The sequence below is a fragment of the Meleagris gallopavo genome, chromosome 1, assembly GCF_905368555.1.
Source record: "Meleagris gallopavo chromosome 1, MGAL_WU_HG_1.1, whole genome shotgun sequence".
Classification (NCBI taxonomy): domain Eukaryota; kingdom Metazoa; phylum Chordata; class Aves; order Galliformes; family Phasianidae; genus Meleagris; species Meleagris gallopavo.
Window position 1 is genome coordinate 107,660,906 of NC_139404.1, and position 13,730 is coordinate 107,674,635.

The 13,730-nt window shown below is 38.8% G+C and overlaps 1 protein-coding gene across 5 annotated transcripts; it reads right to left on the bottom strand.

The window, feature by feature from the left end:
• Positions 1 to 90: 90 nt before the first annotated feature.
• On the bottom strand, positions 91 to 13,408 carry RSPH1 (radial spoke head component 1). 5 transcript variants are annotated; one of them, XR_014879662.1, is made up of 11 exons: positions 13,263 to 13,408; positions 12,747 to 12,860; positions 12,529 to 12,634; positions 10,966 to 11,056; positions 10,596 to 10,731; positions 9,773 to 9,844; positions 8,298 to 8,526; positions 7,744 to 7,887; positions 6,206 to 6,315; positions 5,770 to 5,868; positions 4,476 to 4,829 (listed from the first exon to the last, which is right to left on the bottom strand). XR_014879662.1 is itself a non-coding variant. In XM_010724427.4 (9 exons), the coding sequence occupies exons 1-9, from the start codon at positions 13,314 to 13,316 to the stop codon at positions 6,269 to 6,271; spliced, it is 993 nt and encodes a 330-aa protein (XP_010722729.2). In that variant the 5' UTR covers positions 13,317 to 13,408; the 3' UTR covers positions 6,132 to 6,268. The 5 variants fall into 5 exon arrangements, 1 of the variants encoding a protein (XP_010722729.2); XR_002120545.3 differs by lacking the exons at positions 4,476 to 4,829; positions 5,770 to 5,868 and adding an exon at positions 91 to 1,725; XR_014879661.1 differs by lacking the exon at positions 5,770 to 5,868.
• Between the last annotated feature and the right edge of the window lie 322 nt (positions 13,409 to 13,730).

Consider the following 13,730-nt stretch of genomic DNA (forward strand, 5'->3'; position numbering starts at 1 on the left):
GGTTTAGGGACTTAAATATTTTTCTTGTGGTGTTTTCTAAACCTCATACTGCACCGCTGAGCTCAAGAGGAGAAAAGTTTTGTTGCAAAGTTTTGTTTTAGCTTATACAGACTTTATTTCAACCATCCAAATTAACTGAACAGGCAGCAGAAGTGGCAATTGTATCCGAGGCTCAATGAAAGGGCAAGGACAAGCTCTTTTACTCATAAGGTCCCCTTTTTGGGCTTTCGTAGAACCCCATACGAGCATAGACTCAGCTCCAAAAAACATTTTGTAGGATCAGAGCTGCAATTATATCTTTCTTCTACAACCTACAATCTAAGAATCTACAAGGATTTTTAGTTGTAAAAACTGATGCTTAGAAGAGAGACAGAATTCCTGATGGGATGTGTTCATCGTATGAAATAAATTGCTGAACACAGGTAAAGCTTTGATTTGATTTGATTTGATTTGATTTGATTTGTAGTAAGCAAAAGAAATGGAAAATCCCACAGATTCTTGATTTTTTCATGCAGCTTCAAAATTAGATATTATCCTATTGTAATTTTCTTTAGCTGGATCTGTTTCATTACAAAGTTGTGTACTTTAACAGATAATTCTAGTAGCACACAGAAGATCTGAATGTTTTGTTTATATCTAAAAAACTGAATATGTAAATTCTTTTGTTAAAGACGTACAGTGAAGTTAATCTCTGGTGACACCTTGTGGGAAAAGAAAACCTCAGCCTTACATGCCTACATAGGAGCTTCAGGTGGAATTGAAGGATGGGGGAGGAGGGAAGCGACACTTACTGTTTGTTTTTTTTTTAACAAGAATGAGGAACACTAGATTAGTCACTCCACCCATACTTTTTGAAAAGACAGTAACAAAGAAATTCATCATTTAATCACGATTTTAAGCACACAACTTGAAGAGACACTTGAGTCCAGTTCTTCTGAAAAACAGAAGAGCAGATCTGTGCTGTCTGTCCTGATTTTTCTGAAGCCCTTTGCCAGCACTGATATTTGCTCAAAGCAAATGTGAAAATCTGTTGACTCAGAACAGTAGGTATTTCTGTTCCCTTTGCAACATTTTAAGTCATCAAGCATTGATTAAAGCTGTGAGGTAGATTTTTGATTGTCTTGGAGTATTTATTACTGAAATATTCTGAAGTGTAAGGGTAATTTTTGCGAAGATGGTATGCAGCAGTTTTTGGTGGATCTGCCCTTGATCTTTTAGTGGGTTTTTTTTGTTTTTTTTTTAAATGGATGATTAAAAATTAAAATGTTCGTGCCTCTTTGGATTTGAGAACAGCATAAAAGTTTTGAACAAACAGCATACTGTTCTCTGGTGCATATGAAGGAGTTAGTGAATCATCAAATTTTACAGTCCAGCTTTTTGTGGAGATCTGATACCTCTCACAGAGGGTCTGTAGAAGCCAATTGACTCTAACATCCGGTTTAGGACTGTGTTTAGTGTCTATATCAATATTCTGGCTTTTAGTCATAACATCAAAGCAATTATTGTGTGAAGCTTGAGCAGCTGATAACTAGTCTTGGATTCGCAGTTCTTATTGTTTCCTCCATGTCTTTTGGAGGAAACTCCCGGTGGGTCTTGCAGCCTCACTCTTTCCCCGAGCACAGGACTTTGCTTGGGAAGCAAATTCCCAGTAATCTGCTGTGTTCAAAAGTAGCTTCAGCATCTTCTGGCAGCAGCAATTGTCCATTCACCTGTTCTCTTCCATTTCTGCAATTCACAGAATCATAGAATCACAGAATGGTTTGGCTTAGTAGGGGCCTTTAAGATTGGAACAGCATACGCTAGTAAACCCACTAACCCATCTGCAAGGCCATGATTGCTGAAATTGATGTTTTCAGATCTCTTTCAGATCCTGCCAATCTGCTTTTGATATTCCCACTCTTCTTACTTAAGCTTCTGTACTTCCCAAAAGGGAATCAACCATCAATATTGTCATTTGCATTCATTTGATAGGTTTGCTATTTAACACAAACCTTCAAATCTGTGACCCCAGTTAAGCAACAGGCCAGTTCAGATGACAAATTGAGAAAGCATTTAAAAGCTGTGGTAAAGACCAGGTTGCCCTAGTCTCTAGAGGGCAACATAGGAGCACACTCTGGGAGCCTGGGAGCAAAGATAACTGGTAGGTTCATGGGTGCTTATCTTAGAGGTCGGGCCCTATGGATGACTTATGGGTCCATCCTACACCATTTTGTACTACCATGAGAAGCTCTCAGATTAAATAAATAACTTAGTGGCTATTTCTCCATGCTCTTTTCAGTTGGAGGGGAAAGATATTGTGGACTTCTAAAAGAAGGAGCACATGAGAATTTTACTGTCCTGAGGCTGATGGGTTTGGAAAACAAGACTGGTACTTCTGTGGCAACATTTCCCCAAATCTGGTGTAGTTCTTAGGAATGTCTTACAGCACAAAGTCAGTGCTGAATACCTGTGTAGACACGGCCTTTGCATACTCCCATGGAGAAAACCTGTGCAAAACCTCCAGCTGGTATCTTCCTGAGTTTCCTTTACTCTTGGTAAGGAAACTCAGGATGCAGCATCTCCTACCTCTCACAAAAAATAAAAATAGGAGCATGATTATAAAAAACATTCAACCCAACTAACCCGAAGGTGCCTCCTTAATGGAACTACTTGTGTAATTAACCGTTTGGAGAACAAGAACTTAAATCTGAAGCACATTGGTGCTCATATTTCGCTGGAGGGGAAAAGTAAATAGAGATGCTGCTAGCATACAAATATTTTCTAATCCACAGCAGGGATTTACGTTGCAAATTTGTTTATGCAAATGCAATTTTGACAGAATAAATTTAAAATATAATGACTTTATTTCTGTCTTTCGGAGCTCATTTTACCCTAACTTTTTAGTTACTAAAACATTGTTTCTCAGGTGTCTGCTAGGTTTCTCTTGTTACCTGTGGGCTTGAACACTGAATAAATAATACAATGCAATATAAAACACGAAGTATAACCTATTAGCAGTACCAACTCATTAAAAGTACCAACCTACTCAAAAGAAGCTTTCTGGAGCATCAGTCTTTTTGAAAAAAATAGCAAGCTAGATGTATTTAAGAAATGAGGTTTTATGATCACACAGAACAAAACACCATCTTCTTTGCTGTAGTTTCACTCTTCACCTGCCCACATGACTTAGTAGTGATTTGCACAGAGATATTTGTGTCCATGCCACACATGGATAAACACTCTCAGAACAATGCTGACATTTTTTCCCTCTAGTTAATAATAGCATCAGTTAGCATCTTCTCAGAAGCCCTTCCTAACCCATAGAGGCTTCCGGATGTTCTTAGCAGTATTCTAGACAGTTTGCACTTTTCGCAGCTTTGCCACTGGAGGTCACTAATGTACTAATAAAGAGTACAGCACTGGGTGCTGAAGGGGAAAAGGTAATTTCCTAAATCCTTCAAGAATTAATTCTTCTTGAACTGAAGATTACCTTTAAATTGAATTGAACTGGGAAATACATTATGTTGATGTTTCTCAAATTTACAGTAAAATATAGTAAGTAAACAGCTGGTAAACTAATGACTTGTAAGTTTTTATTAAAAATAAAAAATTACTAAGCCAAGTATGCTTTGATCAAGCTATTGTAATACCACAGCACTTCTCTTCACCAAAGAAAGCCAAAAGAGGAAAAGACAATCACCTCTAAAAATGCTTACTGAAGTCACAATTATGTGAGAAGAAACTGCCAAAAAAAAAAAATAAAAAAGACATTGGGGAAAAGTTTGCATGGGAAATTTCTCACTATGACATTTCTGATAGGAGAAACATTTCAGGAAGAAGTAATAAACTCTATTTATTTCGTGTGACTCACCTCACTGCCCCCATTTTCTCTTAATCCATATTTATCACTAGCTTAAACTTCTTGGCATATCTTTGCTGGAGTTGTTGAGTTGTAGAGAAAAAGAACTTGTTAAAAGTTTTCCCTTATTCTCCCCCAAACTAAAATTTATGAATAAAAAAAATTCAAGTCCTGTTTCAGCAATGCCAGCTCAACATCTCTTACTCTAATCAGGCCTAAACCAGTTACCTTACTTCGAAAGCAAACTGCTGCAGGGCAGCAACATTCATAACAATATTCTCAGAAGTATAAGAAAGTCAATTAAACAGATGCATCTCTTAATGATTAAGGTTTTGTTTATATATTATCAGGAAAACAATGTTTCAGAGCAGCTTTTTTTTTTTTTTTTTTCCGCACCTGAAGAAGTGGAAAATATATACCTGTAGCAAATACTGATTTCACAATATTTTGTGCAGCTCTACCTTGCTCTTTACTTTTAACTTACTATTTATAGAATGCATTTGATTCAATTCTGGTAGCTTCTGGAGGCCTTTTTCAGCTGAAATCTCCTGGTAGCTCTCTTCTGATTGACAGGTTCCAGCTCATTAGGGATTGATGGTTGGAGTTTTTTGTTGTTTTGTTTTCGTTTTTTTGTGTGTTTGTGTGTGTGTGTGGTGGTGGATTTTTTGTTTGTTTTTTGTTTGTTTGTTTGTTGGTTGTTTTTTTTTGTTTTTTTTTTAGTTGTTTGATTTGTTTTTTGGGGGCTGAGGAGGAGGTACTGTTTGGGTGCTGAGTGAAGACAGAAACTTTCCTCCAGTCAGTGTGGGACTGTGCTTATGAGCTGCTGGGCCTGACTTCTGCCACCAAAAGAGAAAGTACATATCCTTGGCATATCAGTAGTGTCAGTCTAGACCTGGATTGGGCAGGGGGATGTTGTATCCACAGTCTGAGTTGATGTCTCTTGGTGAGGCTCTGTGTAGTGATTTAGATGTTGCATGGTTGCATAAAAGACCTGTAGGAGGTATGGAGACTGTACATCAGTAAGGAGGGCAAATGAGGTATCAGCAGGGTCTCTGTAGAAGCAAAAGCCTGACTTGTGAGATTGAGGGGATAGCTAGGGGCTTCACTGGATGGAGTGTTGGAAGGATTCTCCCCTGAGGGAGTTTGTTAAAGTTCATAACTTCTGGCAGCAGGAGAAATGTTCCACCATTCTTGCTCACACCTGGATGTAGAGAGTTGGTATTGAGGCCCAGTAGCCATGGGAGGGGAAGAGAGGATGTAAAGGGAGGCTTCCAAGCTAACTAGCCCCATATGAAGCATGAACACTAAAAAGAAGCAGCAAGCGTTAGCAGCTGTAGGTTCTCTCCTGTAGGGGATAGGAACACCTGTCTGTGTACCAGATATGCTGTCGTGGGAGGTTTGCTGCTGGACAAGTAACCAGACTGTGGGTATTGTAGAAGCATGGCTGAAACTCATCCTGTCCAATGACCATTACCTCCTTGTTTGCTCACTGGTGTGAATATAAATTACACTACTGAGGGAGACATGGAGCAAAATAAGAGTAACTACAGGATTCTGGCAAAGGACACAGGAACCCACAGGATATTTCCTTCATCCTCAATTGGAAGAGGCCAAGTAGGAAAGGATGCGATCCTGCAGATTAACAGCTGATAATATGGCCGTTGCTAAAGGTAGTGCTTCAACTTTCATCACCGTGGGTCAGTTTTGGAGGAAAAAGGAAATACAGAAGCCTTTAACAAAGTGGAATAACAGCATCTCTGCCAACAGGTTTGCAAATCAGGTAAGGAGAGATTTAAGCTTGGTATCTTGGAGAACAGTGATAACAGCTTACAGTAAGTAAGTAATGTGGCCCTATACTTGGTTGTCCAGTGATAGTAGATACAGACAAACCTGGAGTTCTTGAGTTAACTTCCAACGTAAGAGATTCTTACCATATTCGAGCATGTTAACTAACTCCCAAGGTGAATATGACATTCTGAAGTTTTGGGCAATACTGATGTATTCATCAGGTTTAAAAATCATCTATCTTCCTGTGAAGAAATTAACATAGATCACCAAGAGAAACCTAATTACTACAGGCACAAGTGGTCCAGTCAGTTATTGGATGCATATATGTTCTGCCTTAGAACTATCATGCCAAGTGTTTCAAAACTTTGATTCCATGAATGTGTGAGGACTCAACTTTATAGATCCAAAATTATCCAATACTGAATTCAACAACTGCCTGCCGCTATGGAATTAAGTGGTCTTGAGATGGCACACTCTGGGATTGTAAAAGTTCTGGAGAGGTATATTCCAGACAGAACAGTGACAAAAATGTTTATTCAAAAAATAACGAAGATACGAATAAAAATATTGTAGGTTTACCTTAACTAATGATTTACTCTGCAATTTCCTTTTCTGCCTATATTTGTCTTTAGTTGTATCCAGTTACTCTGCTTCCTCTGATTCCTCCTCATCTTCTAAGCTAGCAGTTCCTGTGGAGGCAAAGTTTAAAAAAAATAAACAGAAAACTGAAATGAATTTTATAACAAAATACTGGAAACCAATTCTAGTAACTTAAAGCATAATTCCAGAATCATGCTGTCTTCCGCAGCCCTCCTTTCTACTGCCCTTTGCTGCCAATTTTTGAACTTAACTGACATAAATTGTTTCTTAGCTGTCAGACAGACTCTGTACACACACACACACTGACCGCCAGTCCATATGTAACTCAGGAATAGCTAAAGAACATCTCCTATTTAGAGGAGTTTCATAGAAAGCTGCCCTTAAAAAAATAATACTAACACTAATTAAAAAAAACAATGAGGATACCAGGTCTACTTTACTGTAGTAGGCCAGAAAATCTGTTAGAATCAAGTTCAATGAAAAATTTTTTGAGTCCAGCAGACTTTGAGACAAATCAAGCTCAATGAACTCTTGCCAAGTCCAAAGCAGAGCTATGCAGGAAGCCTGCTTTGATTTCTGCTGGATCAGCTGAGGGATCCTGTAGGATGTCAGTCGTATACACCTGATCATCTCGTTGGCTAGTCTGTGCTGAAGCAAGAGATTACATTCAGAGGTGATGAGTGAAAAATGAGATCAAATAAATTAACAGAATTCCAAGACCTGCCCTTAATGTTTATGTTATACCTCTATGCAATTCTCAAGGTTCTTTTACAGTCTTTCTGATCACTTTAGATAGTGCTTTGCTTTGATATATTATAAAATGCGTAGACCACAGATGGAGAAAATTATTCAATGTTTTCCTACATCAGAAGTTTGTAAATGTTAACATTTAACAAATGAAAAAAACACAGTTGAATGGAGGCTTATAAGTTATGTATGGGTAAACACAGATGCTTCCTTTTATGTTGCCTTTTTGTAATTTTTTTATAAAAACGGGATTCCGAACTGCCTGGAAGAAAACCTGAGCATCCAAATTTCAAAGCTCTTTGCCTTTTAAGAACAATCAATGAGATACTAGCCTTTGTGTCTCCAAATCATAATGTGTAACAATACCTAAGACTTATTTAACTTGGGAGGATAAGAACATACAGTTCTATTCATGATAAAAAAATTGTGTGCTCAAAAATACCTGAATTCCCCAGTCTACTCTCATGTTTTTTACAAAAGGAAGTTTGCAAATGTGATCACTTTTAAATTCAGCTCTTCAAGTACTGTCAGCTCTGTATTGCACAGGTAATGCTGCACTGCAGTATTACTGATTTGTACTGTTAAATATATGAATTTGACTACTCAAAACCAGTTTACAGCTTTAGAGGAGCTCTATCCTGTGACAAAAGGTAGAGTTCCTATGTTTTCTTTAGCCCGATAATGGGCCTCCCAGTAGCAGCCAGTTGACATGCATCATTTCCAAACCTGATTGAACATGGAAGAACAAGCACATCTCCATCATTCCTCACCTTGGTACTCTTCTCCTTCTTCATTTTCTTCTTCCCTTGTTTCCTCATCTTCTACTTCTGCATCCTTTGCTGGGCTGAAAACTTCACTGGATACTTTATGAAGAGAAGGCATATCATCCCTGTGTTCAGCAGATTCGTCAATGACTGAAATATGAGAAATTAGAAATTTTGAGGAAAATTTATTTTTACAAATTTGCACTCAGTCATTGTTTTCATGCCACAACTAATAACTGACTGAACTCTTCAGACTTTACTCACATGAGAAAACCCATACATATTTTTGCAACAATTTATAATCAAGTTTATATAAGAGGTGATGACATAGACTAAAATGATTCACAGGCTTCCCAAGGTAGTTGTACCTTATGCTATGTGAGATAGAACAGATGTGTATATATACTGTCACATTTACAAATAGGCCTAGAAATCCCCAATATTAAGTGCAAGGTAAAAAATGTAAGAAAAAAAATCCCTCTCACAGTAATTAAATATGAAAAACATGGTTTCACAGGATAGTCAAAACAAAGGGTTTCTAGATGTCCAACAGAACAAACCTGCATTTGTTTGCATTTTGTCTTTTTCATCTGCTGCTGTTTCTTCCACTGCTTCATCTGCTGCTGCTGTCTCTGCTGCTGCTGCTGCTGCTGGGGGGCCTTCACTGGGAGAAGGTTCCTTTTCCACATTGGGCATCCAGTGTATTAATTTAGTGATTTCTGTCGCTTTCCACTTTGGTGCAGCAAGTAAAGAGGGGTCCTCCTCTTCTTCTTCTTTCCTCCCTTTATCCTAAAAGACAACTCTCAACATCCAGGATCTCTTCTTATAAGTATAGTATATATATATATATATATAGTATCTTATAGCTAAAATGATTTTGTGCATTAAAAGCTCTTTACCTGGGCTCAAATGGCAACATGACAGCCTTTTAAAGAACTGACAAGAAGAGGAAATTCAACAGCAAATCTTGCAAGAAAACTATGCTTTGAACCTTGTTGAAGATGGCTGACCAATATTGCTGATCTATGCTTGCCAGTTTTCTTTCTTAAAGATAAAATTTTGTCTCTCCCTTGAACAGAGTAGCTGAGAGGGACCTATTCAAGCATCGTTTCTCTCAAAGGAATATTGTTCTGTTTTTTAAGATAATAGCCAAATACCATTGATAAAAAATTACAGATCCATTGTAGAGAGACAGAAAAATAAAAAAGTAAATTTTGGAAAAGGTAAAATGCATACAATAGAAGAAAGTTGAAACTTAGTGAAATTATATCATGAAACAAATATTGTATTAGAGAATTTTTAAAGAGCATGTAATGGGAATTAATGTGTTGGACATCAGAGGTATAAAACTCAGGTACAATGTGGAATATTTTCTTGGAATCAAAGTATTAAGATACATTTCTTTCTGTGATAGCTATTTTGTATCATATTAATCAGAAAGACTTAGAAAAGTTCATGAGTGAAGGAGAATTAAGAAGGAGCCCTCATCCCAGCTGCTTCTACAATTAGTAGCTAGGAAAATTAAGCTTCTTACAGGACCAGGAAAATGATGGGACATGTTTCCAAAACAAGAACCTTTTACAGGTTACCTTTTGCAGATGTAGCATCAAGCAATTCAGAAATACAATTATAAATATTTTCTTTGTTTTCTGGTGCTCAGAACAAAGTGGAACACGAGTTAAATTTACAGACAAATATCTATGTTCTTGTGTAGTTTAAAACCACATAAACCTAAAATATTTTGGGCAAGTCCTGATTCTTCTGAAGTTTAAGAAGAAAGCATTCCTGTCTGCAAGCAGGGCAAAAATCACACCATATAGTTGTCTAATCCTAAGCTTACACAGTGGAGAAGACAAATTTAAAAAGCAGAATGAAACCTTATTTAGTATTGAAGAAACCACAAGTTTGCACCCTTTTTTGACTGGTTAGATCTAGGATACCCCATATGTACTGATGTTAAAGTATTTTATGTGATAATCAACAGTAGTTAACTGAATTATTTGATACGCCGTACACCACTCAACATTTCTTTTACCTCCTCTGACTGTATGTATTCACCATGCTGTTCACATCCAATGTCAAAGATATATTTCCCACGACCTACAGGCTGCACAAGGAGATGCAAAGAAGTCAGTAGAACTATAAAGTTAGGAAATTCTACACATGTAAATGTAAAATGTGCTTTACTACAAAATTCATACATTAGTCAATAACAATACTGTACTAGAGAGACATGGACATGCAGGTGTAAGTCTAACAGAGGGCCACAAAGTGGCTGAGAGGTGGGACTGTTCAGCCTGAGGAAGAGGAAGCTCAGGGGGAATCCCATCAGTGTCTATAATTTTCTGAAGGGAGGATGCAAAGAGGATGGAGTGATGCTCTCTTCAGTGGTGCATAGTGCCAGAACAAGAGTCAGTGTGTACAAAATTGAGCAACAGAGGTTCCATTGGAACACCAAGAAGGACTTCTGTGCTGTGAAGATAATGGAGCATTGGCAGAGGTTTCCAGAAAGGCTGTAAAATCTCCCTCCTTGGAGATCTTCAAAATGTGTCTGGACACAGTACTGGGCAACCTACTCTGGGTGTCCCAGCTTGATCAGAGATTTGGAGTAAATGATCTCTATGGGCCTCTTCCAACCTTAACCATTCTGTGATTCTGTAATACTGTTTGAAAGCAAAGTTACAGACACTTGGCTTTCTGCCTTGCGGATCAATTCAGTTTCATCTGCTACATTTATGGTACAAGAAATTCTACACAAGAACAGGATCTAGCTTGTCATTTTAAGTGCAAATAGATCGTATTTAAGAAAGTTTTATGCTAGCTGCTCAAATTAATTGAGCATTTTCTAACACACTTACAATTCCATTCAAAAACTTGCCCCTATATCTGTGATTTAGGTGGATAAGCTCTGCTTCTCCTTCTTGTATTCCATTTACCCATCCACCAACATACATGGATCCAGTCTCTTTATAGATGTATGTACCTTGTCCATGCCTAGGGAGAAGAAAAAATGTTTTATTTTATGGAATATGAAGAACATAGGATGCTGTTATACTTAAGGTATTAAAACTGTATTTTTTAAGTGGCTGAAATGGCTGAAGTTGGGCTAAATTGCAAATGCCATCCAGTAACACTTAATTTGCTGCAGTCAGCCACACTTTGAAATAGCCATCATACTGTGATGCTACAGAGAATGACTTCAAACATCATCATAAGAATGAAACAAACCTATTGTCGTTAAACCATTCTCCAGCATAGGTGTCTCCATTTGCGTATGTATATTCTCCATAGCCATGTTTCTGATCATCTACCCAGCTTCCTTTAATGAGAACATATCAATAACTTAGTGAGATGTGGTATATTTAGTTGTGTGGTGCAGTGGTCAGTTTGTAAAATCATCATTCATTAATTTAGCTGAGTGGGGAATACACCGAATACACCTCATTAGAGAAGGAAAAGAAAACTACAACACCATTATGACTGACTTCTAAAACAAACAAATCCTGCTCTCTCCCACTGAACACAAAAAATCTCAAGTGAATGGGAAACATTTGTCAATTAAACTCTAAGCACATCTGATTTGCCTATCGGTGTTTAAGTATGTCACTGTTAATATCAAAACAGATTATATCAAAGAAGTACTGATACTCTGGCAAAGAAAAGGATGATTTATTATACATCTGACAAATAGATGAGAACTCTGACAGCCATCATTAGATGCAACAGGGTAGATAGTAGCTCCATATGCAGGACTATCCAATAACTTTCCATCTTCTGATCTGAGTATAAGTGTATGAACGAATTCTACATCAGAGGCAAAGAAAGTTCTAATGTTCTCACTTGAGATGGTTTTCTTCCTCTATTCAGATACTATCTTCTTTGCTCTTTTTTACCAAGGTAAGGCTTCACCATACACAGAATTTCCAAGTTCTGTTATCTGTCTTTGCAGGTTCCCTGCTCATTCACCTCCACTGCCTTCATTTTTTTTTATTTTTTTATTTTTTGCCTCAGTTGTTACTTCTTAAGCAACAGTTATAAGGGACAAAGACTGTTCCTTGAAGCCTAACTGATATTCAGAAAGTTTTAGGTATTCTTCTAGAAGAAGGGAAATAGAGCGAGAGAGAGACTCTTTAGTAGGGTCTGTTATGACAGGATGAGGGTAAATTGTTTCAAACTACAAAATGAGAGATTTAGACTGTATATAAGGAAGACATTTTTTACAATGAGAGTGATGAGGCACTGGAACAGTCTGCTTAGAGAGGTGCTGGATGCCCCATCTCTGGACACATTCAGTGTTAGGCTGGACAGGACTCTGAGCAACCTGATGTAGCTGTAGGTTTCCCTTTTCATTGCAGGGGACTACATGACCTTTAAGGGACCCTTCCATCTCAAATAATTATATGATTCTGTACTGAACACAGCAATCCTAATCATCATAAAGATGATTAGATATAAGAGATTATACTCTCTTCTATCAAGATTGTACCGGATTAGACGCGATGCTTGGCATTTCTCAGCACTTGTAATACCTCACTTGAAATAAGGACACATCTAGAACAAATTGCTACTAAATTCCACACTTCTCACAGTATTCCAAGTAAATCCCCTAAATAAATAAATAAATAAAACTGTTCTCAGAACTCCTAGTAAAAAAGGAATAACAGGAAAATGTTTTATAGCAAATTTATCTTTTTAAAATAATCTTCACTTTGCTATCTTCTTGCATTCTAGGAGTTGGAGAAACATGTCTTTTCAATTACAGAAATCTTTGCAACTGTGTTCAGTATTTACCTTCATATTTTGATCCATCTGGATAATAAAAAGTACCATGGCCATGCTTTTTATTTTGAAGATATTCTCCAATGTAGCAGGCACCAGTTTTAAATCTGTAGGTCCCCTAAAACATATTTGGTGTAGATAAAAGACTTGTCAGTTCTCAGTATTTCAGTACAGTGCTGAGACTCACAGAATTGCAGAAACTCAAGCACACAGTCTGGTCACTGTCTCACCTGCCCGTTTCTAAGACTGTGCTCATATTCACCCTCGTACATATCACCATTGGGCAGCTCTGCTTTCCCATGTCCATGCCGTTCACCTTCAGAATTGCGCTCACCATCATACTCCTAATCGAATGCAATTAGAAAAATTGTTTAAGAGTGATAGACCTGCTTGAATCCAACCTAATTAAAGGAAGCCACATTTGCTCAGAGGTGCTCCAGCTTTGCTCCAAGCAGAGCATGCAGGAGGGCCTGGCCAGCATGAGCTGCTTCTGCAGAGGCTCTCCCCTCAGATCCCAGCACACTGAGCCCTTCCTCCCTTCTTGACTCATTGGTGGGAAGAGTGGATTACTTGTGAAGAAAATAGGTCCCAGCCAAAATAGCTCAGCCCCCCCTCTGCATCTATCACACCCACTGATGTAGTACTCTGTGATCTCCCCACGGGGCCTACAGTATCAAAGCCCCCATAAGCAGTAACGTCACTCTTCCCTTCCCCGCCCTCCCCAGAGGCCCCGCTCCCCGCCGAACCCCCAAATAAGCCTCGGCCTCCTCCTCAGCCTCCTCATCGCTCAGGTCCGACATGCTGCTGCCACCGCGTCGCAGCCGTCACGATGGCAACCGGGCACGCGCCTTGCGTTACCGTTATGGCCGGCGGAGGCGCGCCTGCTGTCCCGGGTACTGAGGGCACGGCCCCGCCCCGCAGTAATACTAGCTGTATGGAAGAGACTTACTCAGCATTTTACACGTCCCATTTTCATAAAATCATAAAATCAGAGAATCAGAAGATCAGAGAATAACAGAATGAAAAGATGGTTTGAGTTGGAAGGGACCTCACAGCCCACCCACCCCAACCCCTGCCGTGGGCAGGGCTGCACCTCCCTACCCCCTCAACTCAGGCTGCCCAGGGCCCCATCCAACCTGGCCTTGAATGCCTCCAGGGATGGGGCACCACAGCTTCTCTGGGCAGCTGTGCCAGCGCCTCACCACCCTCTCAGT